The sequence below is a fragment of the Camelus bactrianus genome, chromosome 20 (assembly GCF_048773025.1).
Source record: "Camelus bactrianus isolate YW-2024 breed Bactrian camel chromosome 20, ASM4877302v1, whole genome shotgun sequence".
NCBI lineage: Eukaryota > Metazoa > Chordata > Mammalia > Artiodactyla > Camelidae > Camelus > Camelus bactrianus.
This window is the reverse complement of record NC_133558.1, coordinates 34082051-34105484: the sequence shown is the minus strand read 5'-3', so window position 1 is coordinate 34105484 and position 23434 is coordinate 34082051. Positions and strand designations below refer to the sequence as shown.

Here is a 23434-nt window from a genome sequence, read left to right as displayed (position 1 = left end):
TCACACTCTGCCTTTGGCTAACCAGGTCTGCCTGGGGTGACAACTGGGGAAAATGATTTTATGCCCCCTGAAAGACCACTTAACCAAAAGGACAACCAGGCCATTTTAAGTTTACTATTTACTTTATACCATATTTGGCAATCTCATTTTGGGTTATGTTTTTAGAAATTTCTAGCTGGAAAGGTCTGCTTGAAAGAACATGTATTTTGTCAACCTCTCTGATCCAGAATGTAGTTTGGAGACAATCTTCTCACTAGTTCCTTCTTTAAAAATCTAATGCTTTGTAATGTGTTATGTGCTTTAAGATATGTTTTCTGAAGAAAATAATCTTTGTTTGGTCCATACTCTCTAACACAATTTCAGCAATTTCCCCAAACAATTCTCAGACCTTGAAAGTGGCCAAACTCTGCTGTTTACATCAACAAATTAAGCTCAGAAGTAATTCCCAACTGCTGTTTGAGTATCCCAGCCTGAATGGATTGTGTCCTTATGCTGCTAAAAAAAATTTAGGCTTAGATAATACCCTATTAGTGTTTAATAAAACACTTAGAATAAACAGACAATTGTTCAAAGTCAGACCCTGCTATTTACTAGTTGGATAAACTTGGATGAGTCCTTTATTTAACCTCTATGACTCATTCTGTATGAATATGTAACATTGAGTTACGAATCATACTTACTTATCTCGGATGCGTTTTGAGGATTTAATTGCTAAATGTAATGTGGGGATCCAACCATAAACTGTGTATCAGTCAGATTTTGCTGTAATAGTGTTGTGTAACAAATAACCTCCAAGTCTCAGTTGCTCACAACAACAGATTTTTATGCCAGACTTCGTTCCAATTCATGTGGTCTATTTGGGTCTGCTGTGTATGTCTCTTCCTTTAGACCCTAGAGGCTGTTTAAGGAATTCTCCTTTCACGGCAGAGAACATCATTGCAAGTTAAACTGGTAAAAACTTGCCAACCATCTTAAAGTATCAACTCAGGACTGGCATTACTATCACTTCTACCCAAATGTCATTGACCAAAACAAGTCATGTGACCAAGCTAAATATTAGCAGGTCAGGAAAGTATACTCTGCCCTAAGGAAGGAGAGTGAATTTTTACTAAACAGTAATCTAGTCTCCTTCAGAGAAGTTTAGTGCATCTATTCCCCCCACCCCTGCTTTCTTATTTCCTGTCTGCAACATTGGCTCTTCTTCCTCTAGTCTACGTTATAGCATCTACTTCGCATTTCTCAAAATTACACCACAATTTTTCTCTCTCTTTAAATTTCAAACTAACTTTACATGACATACTTTTCTTTGTAAACAGGTACTTTAGAAAATCCTTTAGAAAAAGAGAAAAAGCTTCTGATTCTCCTTAGAGCTTCGGAGGGAGTCTTTTGTGACCGTTTCAATGGAATTCGTGTTGATCCAGGAACAATTGGTAAGAGTATAATGAAGTTTTTATTAAAAATGAAATGTGTATTTCTGATAGAGAAGCCCCATTCACAGGACACCTTCTAAATTCCAGGCACTCTTCTAGGTCATTTATATTTATGATTTCACTCACCAGTGCTCCTGTAAGGAGTATACATTTTACAGATGTCAAAACTAAGACTCAGAGATGATGAAAAATATGCAGAAGGTTACACAGTTTCATAGTGTCAGAACTTAGATTTATGTCTGGATTGGTCAGACACCAAAGCCTGGACAAACAGGCTGTGTTAGCAACTATAAATACTATGTGGTTATTGATACTTTTTTAAAAAACTATCTATAGATTACTAAGAAACATTGACTGTTGACAATTTCCTCATTTGATGCTGCCTCATTACCAAATCTTATTTTAAAATTGGCCCAGACAAGAGCACAGAGTCTGGGGCTGGGCTTTTATGACTATGGAATAAGAGCTACACAGTAACTTAGTTTTAAGGAATAGGTATAAGAGGCTTTTGGTCAGACGTCTAGTATTTTCTTATTCTCTCTGTACGGCATTACTAATTTGATAAGGTCGCAGTGACCCAGTAAGATGGAAACAATCATGTTAGGATAGTGTGAAGTTTGGTAACCTGGTTTCATAATGTATAGCCATATAATGCCATTACGTTGATAGTGCTTTATTATTTCCAAGTGATTTTTCATTTATGCTATTTATTTTATCTTTTTAAGAATACGAGATTAAGGAACATTTTACTTTTTCCAAGTTGGCAGACTAGATGGATCACCACAGGAACACGAGTTCTTTTTGCCTGTGGTGTCCACTCTGTTCCAGGGAGTGCCATGTTGAATTAAACTTTGTGTTAGGAGTGTGGGAGGGTGGCTGTCTTGATCCCCAACTCCAGCCATTTGGCCAAGCAAGTGTTTTTGAAATTTTCTCAGATACTAAACTGAATAAGCCATGAAATATTTGTTTCACTGCATGCTTAAAATTGTGTGATTTCATAAGTACATGACACATTTTAATCTCTTCAAGTATTATAATCTCCTTGAAACAGCTAAGCAGTGGTGTCATTTTACAGTAAACTTTTGGTGATTGGGAATGATCAAGAAATCTGCTTTCTGGTAAATTAAAGGAAATAAACTGGTTTTTGTTAATGTTGGAAATGTTGTTGTTGGAAATGTCTCTAAATTACTTTATGTCCCTCCCCTGTCTAGGCTACTTAGCTAATAGTCAAAAAGATTAAAAAATTTGATGATGATGATATTTTATAAAATATATACATATGTATATAAAACCATTAATGAAAAATTGATTCCAGGACATGTCCTAAAACTGAGAGCATTTTTCACATTCCCATTAATCCTTCTTGTAGTTTTATTATCTTGTGACTTTTTGCTGAAGTCGAGTATGGAAAAAATTATGGATGTTGGCATAAGCAGTAGATAAGGTTCTGATGACTCGAGCTTTTTTAGTTCTCATTGGATGAAAACCCAAGGCATATTATTTATACCTGCCTGGCGTTTGCTTCTCTTGTTTATACATTTTCTGCTAAAAATTGTGAAATCTTTAGATTTCAAGATTAGTGATTTGCAATAAAACAGCGTTCACCAATCTGTGGGTATGAAGATGACGAATCTCTTTGGGTGCAGGAAGAAAATATTAGAACTTCTATTCAAACACGTATGAATATATTCATTTGTATGTATGTTTCTTTATCTAAAAACAAATGAATAGACATGTGTTAGGAGTGCATGATCATAATTTTGTTATTGCTCTGGTTCATGCACAAAACGTCTTTAGACCACTAGAATATGAGGAATTTTCCTTCACATGGTTTTCAATGGCAATAAAACATGTAAGAGGAAAGACCTGAAGGAATAAAACTGGACTGCATCAAGCATGTCCCTGGTAGGACTTTAATTTATGAGTCTGAAATAAATTATATTTTGAAACAAAGGAACTAGAGATCTATCCTTTGATATCTGCAATGCAAAAAAAATCTGATGTCCAACCATTGAAAACAAAGCTCATAGCCCCAAATCTCTTTCCTCAGGAAACAAAACTACCCTTGCCTTTGGAAAATCTAGTGTATAACATAGAATTTCAAAGCCAGTTAACTTCCAACAGAATCGCAAATGGTTTGGAGTCACCCAATGGTGGAAATCTAACTAGTTAGCTGTTAGAGTGGTCTGTTTCCCAGCTTTTGGGTTACTAGATGTGGTGTAGCATTCATTTCTCTATAGCTTTTCTGAGAATAAAAATAGGTTTCGTAGTCCTGTGAGATGTAGTTGACCTGCTGAAAATAAAGCACTTAAATATCCTTTTTCTGATAAGGTGGACCCCTTCATATCACGTATCTTGCACAATAACCTTTCTCATGAGTTTTACTTGTGTGGCCTTAATTTCTCTGAATTGTGCTATCCTATTCCAACCCTATCCAACTGTTGCTCCTTTTATTTTCAGGGGTGTTTGGGAAAGTTCAACTTCATAGTGCTTATCCGAAGAAATCCTGGACACATCTTGGGGCTGATATCGCCTCAGGCAATGAGAGGTAAGGAACGAGAGTAAGTTAAGGATATATTTTTGGTTTCATTTGCTTCTGCTTGAGGTTCTGTTACAATATGAAATTAGATTTTCAATTAAGAATCATAATTCAAGGATGAATAAATGGAAAAAAAGACTAGGGATTTAAAAAATTCTCTGTAGTATAATGGAAGAACAAAATAAGCTAAAGGCAAGGATGATTTAGTTTATTTAAGAAGTAAATTTTAGATGAAACATGTTTTTTTGCTGTCAATATATCTTTAGAAATATAAATTCTATGAGAAAACAGATGAAATATAAAGGGGGACCACAATGTCTGAGTTGAAATGTCACTGGTTAGGAGATAAATAGAAATAAAATAGGAGTGAGATGAGGCATATGAAGACTCTTGTGAAATTTAAACTGTGATAATGGAATTTAATAATGAATTGGAGGCGGTGAAGAATGAAATCACCATTGCCTCAGAGGGAGCAGGAAGCATGCGAAGAAACTGCTGGAGTCTACCTGAATGCAGAGGACAAGGTCAAGAGAGAAAAATATTAAAAGAGAAGGTATTAGAAATAGAAGACAGAGACTACAAAGCACACATTGATAACTGCTCCTTTAAATAAGAGCCCAGAAAAATGACAACACAAAGAATAATTCAGACTTTAACTAAAATACACATAACCAACCCAGGAGTAGTTCCATTCAGTTTGAACAACTTCAAGAATGATGATTTGCTACATATCCTCACAGTGCAAGAAAAAACAGTGAAAAAAGTAAAAGAAAACAAAAGGGGACATAAAGCTTGATAACATTAGAATCCCCTGCAGTATTAGATGTAGGAAGATAGAGGTGCAAAATCTATACATGTTTAGGGAAAAAGATTATAAGCAAAGGCTTGGATTATAAACAAAGACCCTGCCAAATGCCAAATGCCATTCACATGTGAAAGCAAACAAAAGACACCTTTTGCTTTGCAAGACCTGAAAAAACTGTGAAAAGGTGTTCTAATAAAGAGATTATACTGAATCTAAAATTTAAGAATACAAATAAAATTCAGGAGTAGTGTAAAGGTATGTAAAGTATATATATATATAAGGTAAGCATTGGAATAAGTTAAGTATAATACTGTAAATATGGTTATAAAAATAAGACAACTTAACTGTTTTTATAAATAAAACTACATAAAATTTGAAAGTTAATGTATTAATCAGGGCCCTGTTTATATAAGACATTTTCATAGTAGATTATGTGCATATATATGTGTATGTGTGTGTATATATATATATGTATAATATATAGTATATCATAGCAAAAGACATTAAGTTATCAAAAATTTATTCCTGAGAATATATTTGACTCAAATAAATTTATGGCATATTCTTTCAACCATCCAAATATCAGACACTTATTCTGTTGTACAATCTATTCCACAGCATGGGAATATATGTGAAGCTTTTCAATTCGTTTTAGTAAGCAAGTCTAAAATAATTTTTAAAACAGCTGCTAAAAGTAACTCAAAAAAGAAAACTGCGGAAACATCTAAGTCATATCCTAAATAAAACAGCAAAAAATAAAATCCAGAAATTTATTAGAAAAAAAAGAGTGTGATTTGTTCAAGTAAAGAAACAATTCACTGATATAATTTACCTAAACAATAAGTATAAAGACAAAGAACATGTTCAGTTTGGCGCAAAACAGAAATGCATTTAATAAAATTCAGCTTGCACTCTTGGAATAAGCAATAACTTAAGACTACAAGGATACATCCTTAAATCAATGTTTATTAATAGGGTGGGTTAGTCATTAGTTGAGAATCACTGCTTTAAATAAAAATATAAAATAAATAGCTAAAAATGTCTCTCAAATAAACAACTTTCTATTTAATGGAAAAACTAACATTAAAAATCACTGTGTGAAAAAAAATCACTGTGTATTGCAGTGCAGTGTGATTAAAAATAATCATTAAATATTGTTATTAAATTTTAGCCAGTATACTGAATCAAGAAAAAATGCATTACTATTGAAAGGAATCCAAACTATCATTTTTTTTTTATGGATTACATACATTTTTGTCCTAGAAAACTGGTCATCTGAAAAACTGTCAATTGCATTCAGTAAATGCACAAATCAATAGCCTTGTAATATGTGAGCAATAAAGTTTTCAATTACAATGTAAAATCTTATTTAAAATTTCACTTTAAATATCTATAAATAAACTTAAGGAAAAACAGGAGCTATACAAGCAAATCTATAAAACACTAGTCAAAAGCATGAGAGGAGACTGGAATAAATGGTGATGCATAACATAAGTGGAAAGGCTCAATATTTTAAACATGTCAAATCTAATGCAACTTTAATCACAAGCCAATCACACACATTTGGAATCTAACTCATTAAATCTAAGCCTTTTGGAACAATAAACACTTGAAGATAGCCAAACATTACCAGCTATTACTATATATATATATATATATATACCTTTAATATGAGTAATTACTTTATTGTTATTGGCACCTGAACAGAAAAGACTACTGAGCGATAGACCCAGGTGTGTATTACTGTTTAGAACTGGAGTAAGTTAGCATTTCAATTTAGTTGAAAACTTGTGATGGAATAATTGGTCAATGCTTTGGAAAAATATAAGATTAGATTCTCACTTAACACTTTAAATTATAAATGGGTTTAAAAGAATTAAAGGTAAAAAAAATACAATTATTTGAAGAACATTTAAGTAAATATTATGTAATATTAAACTAGGAAGTACTTGTCTGATCGTAACAAGAAATACAACCACCATAACAGCAAGAAATAATAGATTTGACAACGTAAAATAATTAATATTTCTGCATGTCAATTACCAAATGAAAGGGTGCATGACCAATGAGAAAATATTTGCAATTTATAATAATACAAATGGAAGGCTAGTATTTTTATATGTGAAGAACTCTTAGGAATAAAAAAAAACAGTAGGAACATATCAGAAGAATAATTGCTAAAGAGTTTGAATACATGAATCTCAAAAGAAGACATACATCTGACTAGTGAACATAAGGGAAAGTGTTCTTCTATACTAGACCTGAAATAAATATTAATTAAACAAAAATTAAATGCCATTTAAAAATTTTAAATTGGCAAAAGTGAAAAAGAGTGAATTCCAAGTTGACAAAGGGGAAGAGATGTGAGCTTTCAGGGGGTGGGGCAGATAGTATTACGTATTAGTATAGTCTTGTAAATAATATAAAATAATATTTATGTATGCATGTAGTGGACAGAGAAGAGTCTGGAAGGGCACACAGCACAGCAAGGATCCCTCTTGGTGAAATGGTAGTTAGCAACTGCTTTGCTGTGCTTTACGTCATCGCAGAGTAGTTGTTACATTTGTAGTTATTTTAGCATTGTTATATATTTATTCCGCATGATTTTTGTGAATTCTAACAGTGTGTCAAATATTAAGCTATGACCTGAAGACACCATAACAGGTGAAAATCGACATGGTCTCTGCCCCCAGACATTAATCAAATAAATATAAAGTAAATGTAAAATTACATCTGCGATAAGTGCTATGAAGAAAGGCTACGTAGGATTCTGAGAACATGAGAACTTGCGGCAGTCATTGTGGTTACAGAAGGCTCCCCTGAAAAGTGATTTCAGAGGTGGGACCTGAGAGTTGAGGGGGCCTTCTTTAAAAGTGGGGGCAGTGTGTGTGTGTAAAGAATGCTCTCGCCAGAGCAAACACCGTTCAGTCATTCAACAAACATCCAATGAGTATCTACCTTGTACCAGGGGTTGTTGTCAGCACTGCAGACCTAGAGACAAATTTGAAGAGACAGCTGTCGTATGGGCTGTCGTATCTTGGTGGAGAGACATAGGCAATAAAGAAGCAAATACAGAAATATAAATGACAGAGTTGCAGATTAAAAAATGTTCATGTTAGGAAATTAACAAAGTGGTGTGATCCAAGGTAGCTGGGGAGTATGAGGTGCACCCTTTTACAGCGAATGGACAGGGACGATCTTTCTGGAGAAGGGACATTTAAGCTGAGGTCTGAATGGTAAGAGGGCTCACCTGTTTGATGAGCATGGGGAAGGAGGGACACACAGCATTGTCTCTGAGGTGGCCTCTGGGGGATGGAGAACAGAAAGGAGGTCTCTATCGCTGGACCAGAGTGAGCAGAGGGTAGAGTTGTATGACATTACAAATGCCCAGTCCCACGGTACTGTGTTTAGGTCTGAGAGGGCAAAGGGAAAATCACTGAAAAGTTTTACGCGGGGAAATTGATGGAATCCGATTTGTGTTTTGAAAACCACTCTGGCTGCTGGGAAGATGATGGATCGTGGAGACCAGAGCAGAAGCTGGGATATCAGGAGGCCAGCTGAGGCCAAAAGTCACGGTGTCTAGGACTGTGGAGGAGACAGTGGAGATGGAGAGAAGAAATGGCGCTGAGCGGACCTGCTGATGGGTTGATTGAATGTTGATGTCAGGCGAGTCCTTCAAGTGTTTGGATGGATCAACCTGGTGCACGATGGAGGGAAGACGGGGAGAGGAGCAGACTTGTCAGGGCGGGCGATGGCAGGAATGTGCTACCAGACAGAGATGTGAAGACGGCAATTTGATATAAAACTTGGGGCTCAGGGAGACAATGACAGGGAGTCATCCTAGAAGGAGGGGTCAGCCCAGGTGGTTGAGAGGCAAAGGCCCAAGAGGACACTCTGTGGTGGGAGGAAGGACGGAGAACATGAGGGACTGGAGAGAAGGCCAAGATGGCTAATGAGGAGAGGACGGTCCAAGCGTGGCGGGGTTCCCAGGGGGCAGGTCTGGGTCAGCGCCATATTCATCGGTGATACCAAGTATTTCAGTGTTTAGCCTCTTACGAGCACCGTGCAGCTGTTTTAGGTTTCTAAGAGGATAGTATGGGTGGGAGGTAGCACCGATAACCACATTTTTTTATCTAAAAAAAAAAAATCATTGTATGTGCAATGCAGACAACAGGAAGGGTCAAAAACGGGCTTGGGGACACCACTTAGGAGATGCAAGCAGGAGATGGTATAGCTTTTAGTCAGGAGCTGAAGTGGCAACGGAGAGAAGTGGGCAGATACACAGAGAGGAGATAACATCTCTGAGATGAATTGGGGGTGCGGTGCTTTCTTGGTTCTGGGCTGTGTAGATGGAAGGTTGGGTACCACTCACTAGGAGAGGACTAAATCTGGGGGAAAAGATTATGAGTTCGGATTTGATCATGTTGAGTCTGAAGTGCCTTTTTATGCAAAAGGATTTGTGAGGTATGCATTTCCAACTGGGATCAATAAGAATCTCTAATTATTATAAGGTTAGCAAGTTGGAATTTGGCAGGAGCCGTATGAATGGATTTTTCTTATAAGGATGTGTTAAAACCTCATTCAGGATCTGAGCTACAGGCTATTTTGAAAGAAACTCAATTTTATTAATTAAAACTATCAATAGTAATTAACTAGCTCCCACTTATTGAGTTCTTGTCCTGTGGGCTTACTCTGTGTCAGGCAAATACCCAGTATGTTACGTACGTGATCTCATCTAAATCTCTCAGCGCTGTAAGTTAGGTCTTAGCACCTGCATTTTACAGATATGAAAACTGAGGCTGGAGAAGTTAAATGAAACTTCTGAGTTTATAAAGCTAGGGGTTCCTGAGGCTGAATTTTTACCATGGTTTGTCTGATTCCTGGGCTCGTGTTCTATGTATTACAAATATTAAAAACAAAATCATATTCGAAACAAAGTTACTTAGAATCAGTCCTGAGGAGTAGTATTTTCATGAGTTTGGATGAATGATGTATATAATTAGCATAATGTATTCATTTTATGGATAATTTCTTTTTTTAACCTTTTAACAATTTGTGAAATAATTTAAGACTCACAAGGAGTTGCAAAAATAGTACAGAGTTCCCAGGTACCCTTTACTCACCAGTCCCTCATGAGATCTTACATAATCATTGACATTATTGAACCCGGCAAGCTGATACTAGTACTGTATTAACTGAACTACAGATCTTATTAAAATGTTTCTTTAAACATTGACCTACAATCTTCCTACTGTTGAAAGTCAGTTTAATAAGTCTTTCTAACGTATTGTTATGGGTCCAGATTTTACTTGGACCCCTTTATGAATTTTCACCAACAGAATTGTAGCTCTGAATTCATTTGTATATAATTGCTTTATTTTATGAGGAATGTTAGAGTAATATCTTTGGAGGATAAATTTCATTTTGTAAACTCAGACTTTATAAACTTTAACTTTATAAACTTAGGCTCATTTCTTACACTACCAAACAAAGTAACCTTAGCAAGATGTTTGAAAAAATATATTTTCTTTTGTTATATACTATTATATCAGTTTATCTCTAAATTAAATTGGTTTTTTGGATTGCAGATAAATCAAGAGAGATTATATACCTGAATTAAAATGAATTTTTTTTTTTACTCATTACAAGTGTTAAGTATGTTTTACCATGAGTCTTCAAAGGGAGACCATGTGTTCTTTGAAATTAAATGGCTACTATATCAATCCTATGATAAAGGTTTTAGATTTTATCATGGTCATTGGAAGATTTTAAACAGGGCAGGGACAGGGTTCAATTTGTGTTTGAATCTGACTGACACTGTGCGGAGGATTGACTGTTAGGGGGACAAAAGTAGAAACAGAGAGATCAACTGTTACTGCAATAACATTGCCGTCTTTCAGGTGACATGTACTGATGGTTTAGTTCGGGTGGGAGTGATGGAGGAGGAAAGAAGTGGTTAAATACACCTTGAAGATGGAGGCAACGTGATTTGCTGATGGGTTGGGTAAAAGGGAAGAATCAAAGGTCACTGTAGAATTTTTGATCTGAGCAACTGGGTGAAGTGTGGTATAATTTCCCAAGAAACGAACAACCAGAGAAGAGTAGGCTTATGGGGACCCTCCATCCTCAAATGTTCTCAATGTGTTTTTATTCCCCATCTCATTTGCTTTTTAAAGACAGTGTATATGTTTTATTTACCATTGTGTCTCTAGCACCTACTATGGTGTCTGATACATACCAGTTGCTCAGTCAACATGTGTTGCCTAATCACATGGACCTGTTGCCTGGATGAACATTTACTGGTAAAGGAGACTTTATTGTCAAAACTTGCTAAAATAAGAGCATTAGCAAAAGAGGCAGACAATATAAACTTATGTCATTGAAGTCAATAATGAATGTGAATGCAGAATAAAGTAGACACACTCACTAGGAAAAGCTAGGCAGCAGTGAAAGACTGAACAAAATTGTTTATTAAATGTGAGTTAAAATAAACAAAAATGAATGAAACCCTCATTGTTTTATATATATATGCTTGAAACATAACACATTCAAGGAATGCATACCTTTGTTCCTGCAATAATGTTAACGAACCAAATTTGTGTCTGCTGGCCCGTGTGCAGAAGAAGGAAAGTACAGCGTTTATTGCTGGGCACCACTCAAGGAGAATGGGCAGCTTGTGCTCGAAATCTGAACTCCCTGATGGCCTTCAGGGAAGGAATTTAAAGGCAGCATGAGGGAGGGGGCTGTAGGGGGCATGATCAGCTCATGCACAATTTTCAGATTGGTTGGCCTCAAGGTGAAGTTTCAAGCATCATCAACTTTCTGGCTTCAACCAGTATGGGGTCTATATGCTTGTGGTCAGCAGTTCTCATCTGGTGGGGGTCTGTTTCCTGTAAAAACAACTTAGGAACGGTGTGTCAGGCCTTTATCTATATCTTTGATGATTCTGCCATGTGGTGGGTTTATAGTCTAAATTGTTACCGGTTTCCCAGACCAACAGCTATTCTTTGTTTCTACGTCTCCACATTTCCTAATCACTAACTCTTGAGCCAGCCTTTTTGAGGCTCAGTGGAGACCTAAGATCCTAGAGCAAAAGCCTTTTACTTCAAAGACAGGGACACGGGGGCTTGTATATCGTTTCAATGACCAAGGGATGGCGAAAGGAAGCTCCAAATATTGTCACTTTTCAAATGAAGATGTGAAACTCAGAAGAGTTAAGTGATTTCTCAAGGTCACACAGTTACTGAGACCTCTCGGATTCGCATTGTCTGCTTGACTGTAAAAGTGTGAGCCTTAATGCATGATGGTGAATTGTCTGAAAGCGGTATTAGAAGTCTTCAGCAAATCTGAGAAAACATCCCTCCTGAAAAATACCTTCATGATTCAAACTGTTTCGCAGTTGAGGAAGAAGATTTCCATTTTAGGAAACCATGTGTAGAAGGCATATACTCAACTCTAGAACTTTTTCTTGTTCCTTTATCTTGTACTTCATGACCACAGAATATCTTTGCTGTCTCTGTGTTGTGTACATACAAGCCAGAAGATTAACTCCATTAGCATTACATTTTTGCAAAAAGCTCTTTTTCTCTGTGTTGGCTTGATATGTCTGCTTTAACCTCCCTGGTGGGAATTGTTGCTTGCAGTGGATTTCCTTTCCTCCCCGAAGTTAGTGGGTGATCTGTGTCGCACAGCCCGTATGCTGAGTATCATCTTTACACTGTTACAGAATTATAGTAGAAGACACGGTGGATTGGCGACCCCACGACAAGATTGTCCTGAGTTCCTCTTCTTATGAGCCTCACGAAGCTGAGGTCCTCACTGTGAAAGAAGTCAAGGGCCATCATATCAGGATTCATGAACGGCTCAAACACCGGCACATTGGTAAGGCTTTGGTTTGTTAGTTAAGGGAAGTGAATGAGCCCAGAAAAACGCGTTCAGTCACCTGCCTGGGGACCTTGGATCTGATCAGTGTTCCAGGGGGATGGGTAATACTTTATTACTGCCCTAGGCTCATCCTAGAAGCCTTTATCTACATCCCTTCATTAATTTTATTGCCTAATTTTTTTTTAAAAAAATACTTTGACATCAGGGAATTTTTTAACTTTTTATTTATAATGGGACTTGTAGAAGCGAGCAGAAGGGCTAAGAATCTTGTTCAAGGTCACCGGGCATTTTCATGGCTAAGCCAGAATAAACCTTATGGGAGATGAGTTTCCAGTTCATTTCCTGGCACATTGAATCACACAATCACTTAGAATGTGGTAGTTATTGTAAATAATGACTTCTTCTTCCACACTTAGGAATGTGCCCTTCCTCACTGAAAGTTTATCTTTTGTATTGACTGTTACTGCTACCACCACCAAAGATAGATAGATAGATAGACAGACAGACAGACAGATAGAAGCCAAGTATGTTTTTCTTAAAAAAAAGTACTGAGTATTTTAACACACAATATACACTTCAAACATATGGCATATAAATAGTAAATAACCATATTTCCTGGTTAAGTCTAATAAATACATTTAACCCAGGAAATATAGTTACTAACTAATAAAACACGGAAATAGAAGAGTTAGAGGATATCTTTTTGTCTCTGATATGTGAGAGGGAAATATGTGCTTTCCACAGGACTCTGGCTAAAACAGTTTCTAAATCACAGTTTCAGGGATGATTTTGTTTTTAAAGAGTGGCAGGAAAAGAGAAATTGTTAGCAATCTTCGCCAGTAAGATGCAAGGTGAAATGTGAATGGTGGGTCGTGGCACCAACCAGCAAGGCTGAGAAAGCTCCTTCGGGGAGCGATGAGCTCCAGGCCCACCAGGAGAGGGCGCTGCTGCTGCTGCTTGGGTCCTGTCGCTGCCTCAGTTGATCGGGGGTTCCTCCCTCGCGTGAAAGAGGTCCACGGACCATGCACAACCAGACGCGGAAATCTCACACTGATGAATCGAAGGTTGGGGATGCCCCTAATTGGACCCGTCTGCCCTGACATCCTCGCACCAGCCGCCTGTCCCAAGACCCACAGTGACTGAGGAGAAATGAATTCTTGCTCAAACACTCTCACTCTGATCCCAAAGAGAGACCCGGGAAGGCGCTTTTCATTTCTCAGCTGACGTTTGTGGAGAACGCCCGAGGAAAAGCAGGCCTTAATGTTGGGAGGTCTTCTGCGGGGAAAGGAGTGTTTTCATTTGCCAGGTTCCCTGGGTCCCCAGCTGAGGATTTCTGAAATAGGTTTTTAAAGTTTTTTTCTCCCCCAATTCCCACTGCCCCAGGAAGCGTCCACGTGATGGAGGATGGCCGATCTGTTCGTCTGGCTGCTGAGGTTGGACTTTTGACCCGGAATATACAAATCCAGCCTGATACAGCGTGTAGGGGGAGACTGCTCGTGGGGTCCTTCAGGAAGTCCAGCATGGAAGAATTTTCAGGTAAATAAAATTTTAAGTCTCTAAGCATGACCAATTGGGAACCAAGGCATCTGGGACACTCAGAAATGACAACAGTGGGAATTTTCACATACAAAATACAATGTTCAAAATAGTTGCTCCTTTGTGGTCTGAGAAGCCACGAATTCTCCATCCTAATCTGTGCTTAATTATCAGTGTGATGTTAAAATAATATATTAGCTATTAGCACATACGCTCATTTTTACCTCAGAAAAACATCTCTGGCAGATGTGAAATTTCCTCTGCTTTGAAATTATGGATGATTTAATGACCCCTTGAATTTTATCTCTTTCCTGAATTTCTATTACTCTTTCCCAGTAGCATGTGCTATCTGATGGCAGGCCTCATCTCCTGCTATAAATTAATAGTGTACATTTAAAGAAGAATGATTTGCATGTTCTAGACTGCTTTAAGAATCAGTTCAGTTTCTCTCATTTCTTTCAAGCTGTAGCGCTTTTGGAATGCTGCAAAATTATTTGATTAGTACCTTAGTTCTTAAACTTGGATTCCTTCATATGATTGTCCAAAGTCATTTCCTAGTCAAATAAAGCTCCAGCTTAGAAAGTCGCTGTGTCCATAAATATAATAAAGACTTAGAAAGCCAGGCATAAAAGACCTAACCACTTCCCAAATATTTGAGCATAGGACACTTTTGGTGGGCACTTCTGTTTTACCAGTATGGTAAAGGGCAGTGTTTGGTCCTTAAATCAAAGGTTCAGGATTTCTGGTCCTTAGAACAAGCTCTCTCTCCATGAGCCTCGCTCCATCTGTCCTCAACAGAAGTGATTTTGCTTGGCCCTTCCTTCCAAAGGACATTCGGCACTATCTGGAGACATTTTTGCTTGTCACAACTTTAGCAGAGCTTCTGGCACCCAGCGGGGAGATGCTCAGCATTGTACAATGCACAGGACAGCTTCCCACCAGAAAGGATGATCTGGTCCAAAATGTCTGCGTGGAGGTGGCAGAACCCTGTTCTGGAAGGCTGAGACAGAGGCTGAGTTCTGGATGCATAAACACACAACTACCCAGTAGTTTATGAAGATGGAGGGTTAGGGAGGGAGCACAAGACAGGGCCCCTTTTCACGGAAACTGCAAGAAACCAGGCAGGAGCCTGGTCACAGGAGCAGGAGAGAAGGTCAGTTCTCAGAGCGGAGCATCAGAGCCAGAGGTGAACCACCCGCAGGCCGGACTCGGGCCTGAGCCTCAGCCTGCTGGTTACGGCTCTTAGGTCGTCCCCGGGGAAGGGAAAGGGAATCTGTGTTGGATGCTTCTTTGTGGATCAGGAACCATGCTCCTCCTCACACCTGTTTTATTTCATTTAATCCTAATATCCTTGTTAGAGAGACATTTTATCCTCTTTCTTTGTGGATGGAAACAGAGTCTATCATAAATTTGCCTGCTTATTTGTGAAACTTTGTTATGAGCTTGTGAACTTCTTGAGGGTAAGGTTGGGGCTCTCAGCCCTCTTGTCCTAGTAGAGGAAGTGCTGGGTATTGAGTGCTCAGTAAATGTGGATGAATTAAATAAACGAAGAGAAGGAAAAGTCATCCAGCTGCCAAGTGGTGGAGGTAGCCTTCAAATTCAAGCCTGATTCTGAAACCCTAGTTAAATTTGCAATTTTATAATCACTTTAGATTTTTTTTTAAGTTGTGAAGGGAGTATGAAGAGTTCCTGTGTACCTTTCATTAGATTTCCCTCTTGTGAATATCTGACACAACTCTGATATGCTTGTGAAAACCAATAAACGAACACTGGTGCATGACTATTGACTGAACATGAGACATTATTGAGATTCTGCGTGTTTCTCCACCAATGTCCGTTTTCTGTTCCAGAATGCAATCCAGGTCCCCGCACTATATTAAGAACCCTTGGATTTTTCTGTACTATGTTCCAGAGCCTGGATGAGGCAGGATTTGCAGGTGTAGGACAAGGTTGCCAGCTACGGGTTGAACGGTTATAGGGCAGAAATGCAGGCCAGGATTTACACGTCTTGCTTCTAAATCAGAGACCTCTGTCATTCTCCTCCTTCTGACCAGTAATATCCAGCAAGGTGTACTCAGAACTGTGATGAACCGAAGGAAAATTAAGAGAAGAGTGGTGAACAAAATCGTTGCTTAATTCTCCATTTAAATACTCAAGACATTTTAAGTATTTACACTTGATTAGTTTGCATTGGTTGATTTAATATGCACACAAGTCAAAAGATCTTGGACAATTTAAAACTGAATTTTAACCATGCAAGTACGACATTAAAAAAAAAAAAAAAAAGAAACACACTAAGTAAAATAAGAATGATGCATGGCCTTGGCTGAGATTCTAGAACCATGTTCCATTCTGAGAGATAAGCTTTTGCGTGTGGACTCACACCGGCATTGGCGCCCTTTGTGCTGGAGTTCCTGGAGGGCAGGTCCTACGAGCCCTTTCAGCTGTGTGCTGCTGGTGAGGGATACTTCAAATTACGTCCGAAGTGTTATCTCCAGACAAATAGTTTTATCGTTCTGTGAACATTTCCACACCATCTACCAGTGTCTCCTGAATCAGCGTCCTTTGAGGAATTTGGATCTATTGGAATTCTGTTGTCTGACCACAAAGAAGGACACACATACCTCATCCGCCCTCCTCGCAGCAGCCTGGTTCCCTCTGGTCGCTGATTTGCGAGGGTTCAGGTTTCTCATCTGTGAAAACAGGGTGGGGAGGGGGAAGGTGGAGGAGTAAGGGTGGACCAACCATCTTGGAGCTTGAAATACTGTTACTAAAACACCACAGCTCCCTCTGTTTTTATTGAGGGAAATAACTTTATAGTTTACCTTGAACAGTACCTTAAAAAAAAAAAAAGAAGAAAGAAAAGAAGTGGCCGATGAGATATGTTGTTGGCACAGGGCTGTAGCCCAGTCACCGGGATCTCAGTGCAAAGCTGTGTCTTTGACTCCATTTTGTCCCACACTCTTCCCCTCTGTGCTTGTGTGTGAGTTAACCACACAGCCTCTGCATCTGTGCGCCTAGGTCCAAGTCCCAGCGTGTTACTTACCGCTTCTCTGCCTCAGTTTTCCTATCTGTAAAATGGGGATAATCACTGCACCTATCTTGTAGGAGTTTTACAAAAATTATCAGTCATATGTGTTATCACTCATATGTGAAATCTAAAAAAAAAAAAAAAGAAAAAAAAAAGGACACTGTGAACTCATCTACAAAACAGAAACAGACTCACAGACATAGTAAACAATCTTATGGTTACTGGGAAAGGGGGTGGGAAGGGATGAATTTGGGAGTTTGAGATTTGCAATTGTTAGCCACTATGTATAAAAATAGATTTAAAAAGGTTTCTTCTGTAGAGCACAGGGAACTGTATTCAATATCTTGTAATAACCTTTAATTAAAAAGAATATGAAAACAAATATATGTACATATATGCATGACTGGGACATGATGCTGTACACGAGAGACTGACACATTGTAACTGACTGTACTTCAATAAAGAAAGAATGCATATATATGGTATGCAGAGATATGTAGATACATATGGCTAAATATAGTGCATGGTTTGCAATGAGTGCTTTTTAGAGTTAGGTGTTATATTTATCAATTCACTTCATTTTTCCTCAATGCTCATATTATTTTCTATTTTATCAAGAGTATATACACTATTAAATTAGTGCTCATATTTTTAAATCAATCTAGTGGCTGTATTTTATACTGTTTTAACAATATCTGCTTAAAATAGGATAAGTAGAAGTCCCAATGAGACTGAGTAATTTGCTGTCCTTTCTTGACATAAAAAAAATGTAGAAAATCCTGTTATTTATGAAAATGAAACAGGGAATATTGCATGGCTAGGACTAGAAATAGAGAAAAAAATTATTCTTTAAAGTCACTTAAAATATGTTACTGCTTCTATTATGTCTTAATCAGGAAGCATGTATTGAATATCATGTTTCTGGACATAAATTGAGCAGAAGTTTTGCACTTAAACTCCTCTTAAAAAGATTTAAAATATTGTGTGTAGTTGGCCATTATTTTCACTCATGTGGTATCTTTGTGGGGATGATTATGGCCTTTCCACATGGGGTTACTGAGAGGAGACCTGACTTCGAGGTGAGTGGCCCCCATTCTCTTCTTTCTTAGCCGGTCCCTTGACCCAGCCCTGCAGACAGGTGCACAGCATCTTTAAGCTAGCTGTGCCCATCTGCAAAGCCTATCTCTTTCCTGTGTCTCTTTCCTCTCCCCCATCCTATCACCAGGCTCTTCAGAAGGCACAGGAGACTTTCTCAGGCCGTAGTGTGATATTTTTAATGATTCTTATTTTGTTGGTGAGACTCAGTGGTGTGCGGGATAGTGCTGGCGCTGGAAATAAACTATTGCCTTTTAATGAAAAACCTGCATCTCCTGATGCCGATGAGTGGCCCATGCTTCCGCCTTTTGGAGGGAGGGAGGAAGAAAGTACCTGATGCCATGTGTCTGGCTTGCAGGTGTCCTTCAACTTTTCAATGTGGAAATTCGGAACTTGGGGTCGCCGTTGTATTCATCCATCGACCTCACCAACGTGTCGGCAGGATCCTGGATAATATCTTCGACTCTGCACCAAAGCTGCGGTGGGGGCATTCGTGCAGTGGCCAGTCGTGGGATCATTTTAAATGACAATCTGGTGTTTGGCACAGTGGGCCACGGCATTGATTTGGAGGGTCAAGGCTATTCTCTCTCCAATAACCTTGTGGTTCTCATGACACAGTCAGCATGGTCTACTGTGTGGGTGGCAGGAATCAAAGTGAATCAGGCCAAGGACGTTCACCTCCATGGCAACGTTGTGGCAGGATCAGAGCGACTTGGGTTTCACGTCCGGGGCCACAGGTGCTCCTCTCCCGAAGCTCTCTGGTCTGACAACGTGGTGCACTCATGTCTTCATGGCCTCCATCTCTATCAGGAGTGTGGACCTGACAACTGTACCAGTGTCTCTGGCTTCTTGGCTTTCAAGAACTTTGACTATGGTGCCATGCTGCGTGTGCAGAACAGCGTGGAAGTAGAGAACGTCACTCTGGTGGACAATGCTGTCGGCCTTTGGGCAGCAGTGTATGTGTCTTCTGCTCCACAGTGTTACATTGAAAATGTATGGATTGTGCTGAAGAATTCAGTCCTTGTGGCCACAAGCTCATCTTTTGACTGCATTCAGGACAGAGTCAAGCCCCGCTCTGCCAACGTGACCTCGGCGGATCGAGCTCCTTCCAATCCCAGAGGGGGTCGAGTTGGTCTTTTGTGGCCTGTGTTCACCTCCGAACCACATCAGTGGCCTCGGGAGCCGTGGCACAAAGTGAGGAGTGGCCGTTCCATTTCAGGCATCATAAAACTTCAAGGTAGGATGTTTGCGTTTCCAAGCAATGTTGTTTCATATGTCTGTGCTTAACATCTTTAATAGTATTTTGAAATTATATCCACTGGACCGTGTAGTCCAGTGCTTGTTCAGTGGACCACCTGCTGGGTACTGGTAACCACCATGGTGGTTTATGATGACAGTGAGCGATTCCTTTAAAAAGCCGTTTCTTTATACATGTTGAAGAAATTTACAGCCATTATTTAATTGGATTATATGACTAATCTCTTATGGTAGGCGTTATTTTTCCTATTACACAGAGGAGGACGCTGAGACTCAGAAGTTGTGCCTCACTGAGGTTAAGTAGTTGGTGGGGCAGCGAGGATTAAGTTCAGTTATACTACAGCCTATGCGGAGAGTCCTCTGTAAGGTCTCTTCTGTTACTGTTGTACTCACTCCCCACTGGATCTTGATCAAACCTTTGATGGTAAGTATTGGTCTCAAGACTTCAGTGTGTTGGAATTCAAGAATGAAAGATATCTTAAGTCAAGATCAACGTAAACTCCTGGAACTACCCTGGAGATATGTTAGTATAAGAAATTTTGGTTGTGTAGTTGATATTTGTGGTTGGTAGTGATATGATCTAATGTTACGATACCTTGAATTTTTTTTTTCAGATGTGACCTTTTCTAGTTTTGTGAAGAGTTGCTATAGTGATGATCTAGATGTCTGCATCCTGCCCAATGCAGAGAACACTGGAGTTGTGCATCCAATAACAGCAGAGAGGACCAGGATGCGAAAGATCAAAGATAAAAACAAGTTCTACTTTCCTCCTTTACAAACCAGGTACCAGTTTTGATATTTATAATGAGCCATATTTAGGAAGTATGTGGTCATTCTCCAAATACCTAAACAGTTTTTTTTTTAAAGGATAAAATCATCAGTGAGAGTAGAAGTAAGTCCTTTTAGGAAGATATGGTGGACTGATTGGCTCCAATTCTTTACCCTTCTACATTCATGCCCTTTGATATATGATTTTTGCAATTTCTCTCACTAACAAGGTGGAGGCTCTCTCTCTTGGATCTGAGATTCACTGTGTGGCATCTTCTGGCTAACAAATGGGGATGTGATGGGGTGCAAGTTGTACTGATATTGTTTAATTGTTCTGTCATTATTAGAGATACTTCTTTGGGATATTTTCAAAGTCAATGGAAAAAAATTGACGCTAATTCCTGAATCTTCCATGAAGTATGGTGTCACTAGTCTTCAGAAGAAGGCTTGGGAGCCTTTGTGCAGGGACTAGTGGATAGAAGGAGACCATGTCTGCTGTCAGGAATAATGAACGATATGGCTTAGACACGGAGCACGTGTAACTCCTGTTCTTGAACATACAAGCTGCGAGTTTTATTAAAGAATCCAAAAACTAGACAAGGAATTCTTTTTGCCATTAGAGGAAGTTGGAAAGTTAGAAGCAGGGAGAATGGGTTACTTTTTCCTCCCCTGTAACACCGGGGAAAATGTCTTAAGTTGGAAGAAAAGAATCAGGAATAATCACTCTAATGTCATCATTCTAAGTGAGTAAGCCAGAAAGAAAAAGAAAAATGCCACATGATATCACTCATATGTGGAATCTAAAAAAAAAAAAAAAAAAAGACACAAATGAACTTATTTACAAAACAGAAACAGACTCACAGACATAGAAAATGTTTTTATGGTTACCAAAGGGGAAAGGGTGGGGGATAAATTAGGAGTTTGGAAATAGCAGATGCACACTACTGTATATGAAATAGATAAACAACAAGGTCCAACTGTTTAGCACAGGGAACTGTATTCAATATCTTATTTTTTTTATTGAGGTATAATCAGTTTACAATGTTGTGTCAATTTCTGGTGTACAGCACAATGCTTCAATCATACATGAATATACATTCATTTTCATATTCTTTCTCATCATAAGCTACTACAAGATATTGAATATATTTATATATCTTATAATAACCTATAATGGAAAAGAAGATGAAAAAATAACATGTACATTTATATGTATGACTGAAACATCATGCTGTACACCAGAAATTGACACATCATTGTAAACTGACTGTACTTCAGTTAAAAAAAAAAGAAAGTTTATGTGTTTGGTCCAACACCAGTCTCTTTTTGGTGACTATCCCTGAATCATTTTTGGAACCTAAACATTATTAGGTACACAATTTGTGTTGTTCTGTCACTTTTTTTCTACTGTCCAATTTCCCTTATGTTCATGTCTTACCTATGGGATCAAATAGTTGTAAAGCTAAATGATATTAGCATCTGATTCTTTGTACTATTAATACCTGACACCTATTGCCATGCTGTAAATACTTAATATTATAACCAAGGTTACCTAAAATATTAGACCAGCGGAAATCAGGTAAATTCTCTCGAATTCAATGTTTTAATTGCCAGTAAGTTGTATATCTACCCTAAATTCTGAATGTATAAGGAACCATGTCTATTTTTATCACCACTGTATTCCCCAGCCTACAAGCAGTAGGCTTTCAAGATATTTGTTGAATGAGAACATCTTTTTTTTTTACCTTGTTTGCATATAGCACAAATATAATTGATATTATGATGATAGTCTTAGAAGACTGCAAGGCCTGAAGGTTCCATAAAGCAATGATTACATCATGTTTAGTAGATATTAGAGTTAGGAACATTTTATTGTATCTTACATCTTAGAAGGTTAACAATTTATGTAAAGATTACCTATCTAGATATTCAGAATATTTGGTTAATAAGTGTCTTTTCTTCCTTGAACATATAAATTGGAAATAACATATTCTATAGAGTTTTCTTTCTTATCTATATAACATATTGTTAATAACAAAATTCTCTTGAATTTATTTTTCCTAAGGTCAGCACTACCAATCTATACTTCCTTTTCTCTGCTCATCATAGAAATGAGAGAATTGCTTTCTCTCTGTCTTCGCAGGAAAGATTTAGAAACACTGATCTGCTCTGAACCAGATTGCGAAAGCCCCAGAAGATATCTCTTTAAGGATCTGGATGGGAGAGCCCTGGGTCTACCTCCACCAGTTTCTGTATTTCCTAAAACCGAGGGGGAATGGACTGGATCCTTCTTCAACACAGGTCAGTGCTCTCTGAACTCGCCACCGCCAGTAGGGGGAGCACGAGTGTGACGGAGCTGGTCGGGCTGTGTGTCCAGTGGGAACAAAAATCCTGGAGAACTGAGTGAGCTCTAGAGTTGTGTCACAGGCATGTCGAGTGCTTAAGAGGTGTCACAACAACACTGTTTTGCCCTCCATGAGATTGCCTGTGTCTGTGTCAAAAGTCTAGGTTCCCGGCACACCCCTGTGCACAGGTGGAGGGAACAGTCTGCTCTCTGGTCACCTGGGCCCAAAGCAGTGCTCTCTGTGCTCAGCATTTCACGGCATCTGCCGTGGAGCCACCTCCTCTGGCTTCTGAGTCTTTCTTTGTCGTTCATCAGAGCCGCACACTCTCACTGTGGAAAGCTGGGAGAGTAGATGCATGCTTTCTTCTTTGCCTGCCTTTTCTCCATCTTCTAACTGTCGCTGGGGGACTGCGATCAAAAGCCCTCCTTATTCTTCCTGCTTTTACAACTGCAGCCCATTTGGCCATCAGTTTTTGTGGCTGGACCCCTGAAGAGATCATTGTCTTTCTTCTTTCACTAATAATGAGACTCTGAGTTTTTTTGTTCAGGTGGAAACTGCTGCAAACAGATCTAAAGAACTTCCCCAGCCTTCTTCCTATGTCATGGGCTGATGCTTTTCGGACCTCTTTTCTAGTCTCCCTTTCTCCTTTTAAGTTCTGAATGTATGAATATTCTAGGGCTCTGTCCTGAGACCTCTTCTCTTCCTATCCTGCTCCCAAGCCCGAAGCTGCAATACCGTTCAGTG

General features: G+C 38.7%; 1 protein-coding gene across 12 annotated transcripts in view; it reads left to right on the top strand.

Moving 5' to 3' along the window:
- The window catches only part of PKHD1 (PKHD1 ciliary IPT domain containing fibrocystin/polyductin), a 369459-nt gene that overhangs the window by 256208 nt on the left and 89817 nt on the right, over window positions 1-23434 (top strand). For all 12 annotated transcript variants that reach the window (XR_012501162.1, XM_074348887.1, XM_074348889.1 and 9 more), the window contains 7 exons: window positions 1317-1430; window positions 3891-3978; window positions 12501-12655; window positions 14042-14194; window positions 18679-19557; window positions 20192-20360; window positions 22489-22646. Coding sequence is in view for 11 of the 12 variants with exons in the window: in XM_074348887.1 (XP_074204988.1) it covers window positions 1317-1430; window positions 3891-3978; window positions 12501-12655; window positions 14042-14194; window positions 18679-19557; window positions 20192-20360; window positions 22489-22646 (1716 nt within the window). In the remaining variant the exon portion in view is untranslated. The remainder of the gene's footprint in view (window positions 1-1316; window positions 1431-3890; window positions 3979-12500; window positions 12656-14041; window positions 14195-18678; window positions 19558-20191; window positions 20361-22488; window positions 22647-23434) is intronic.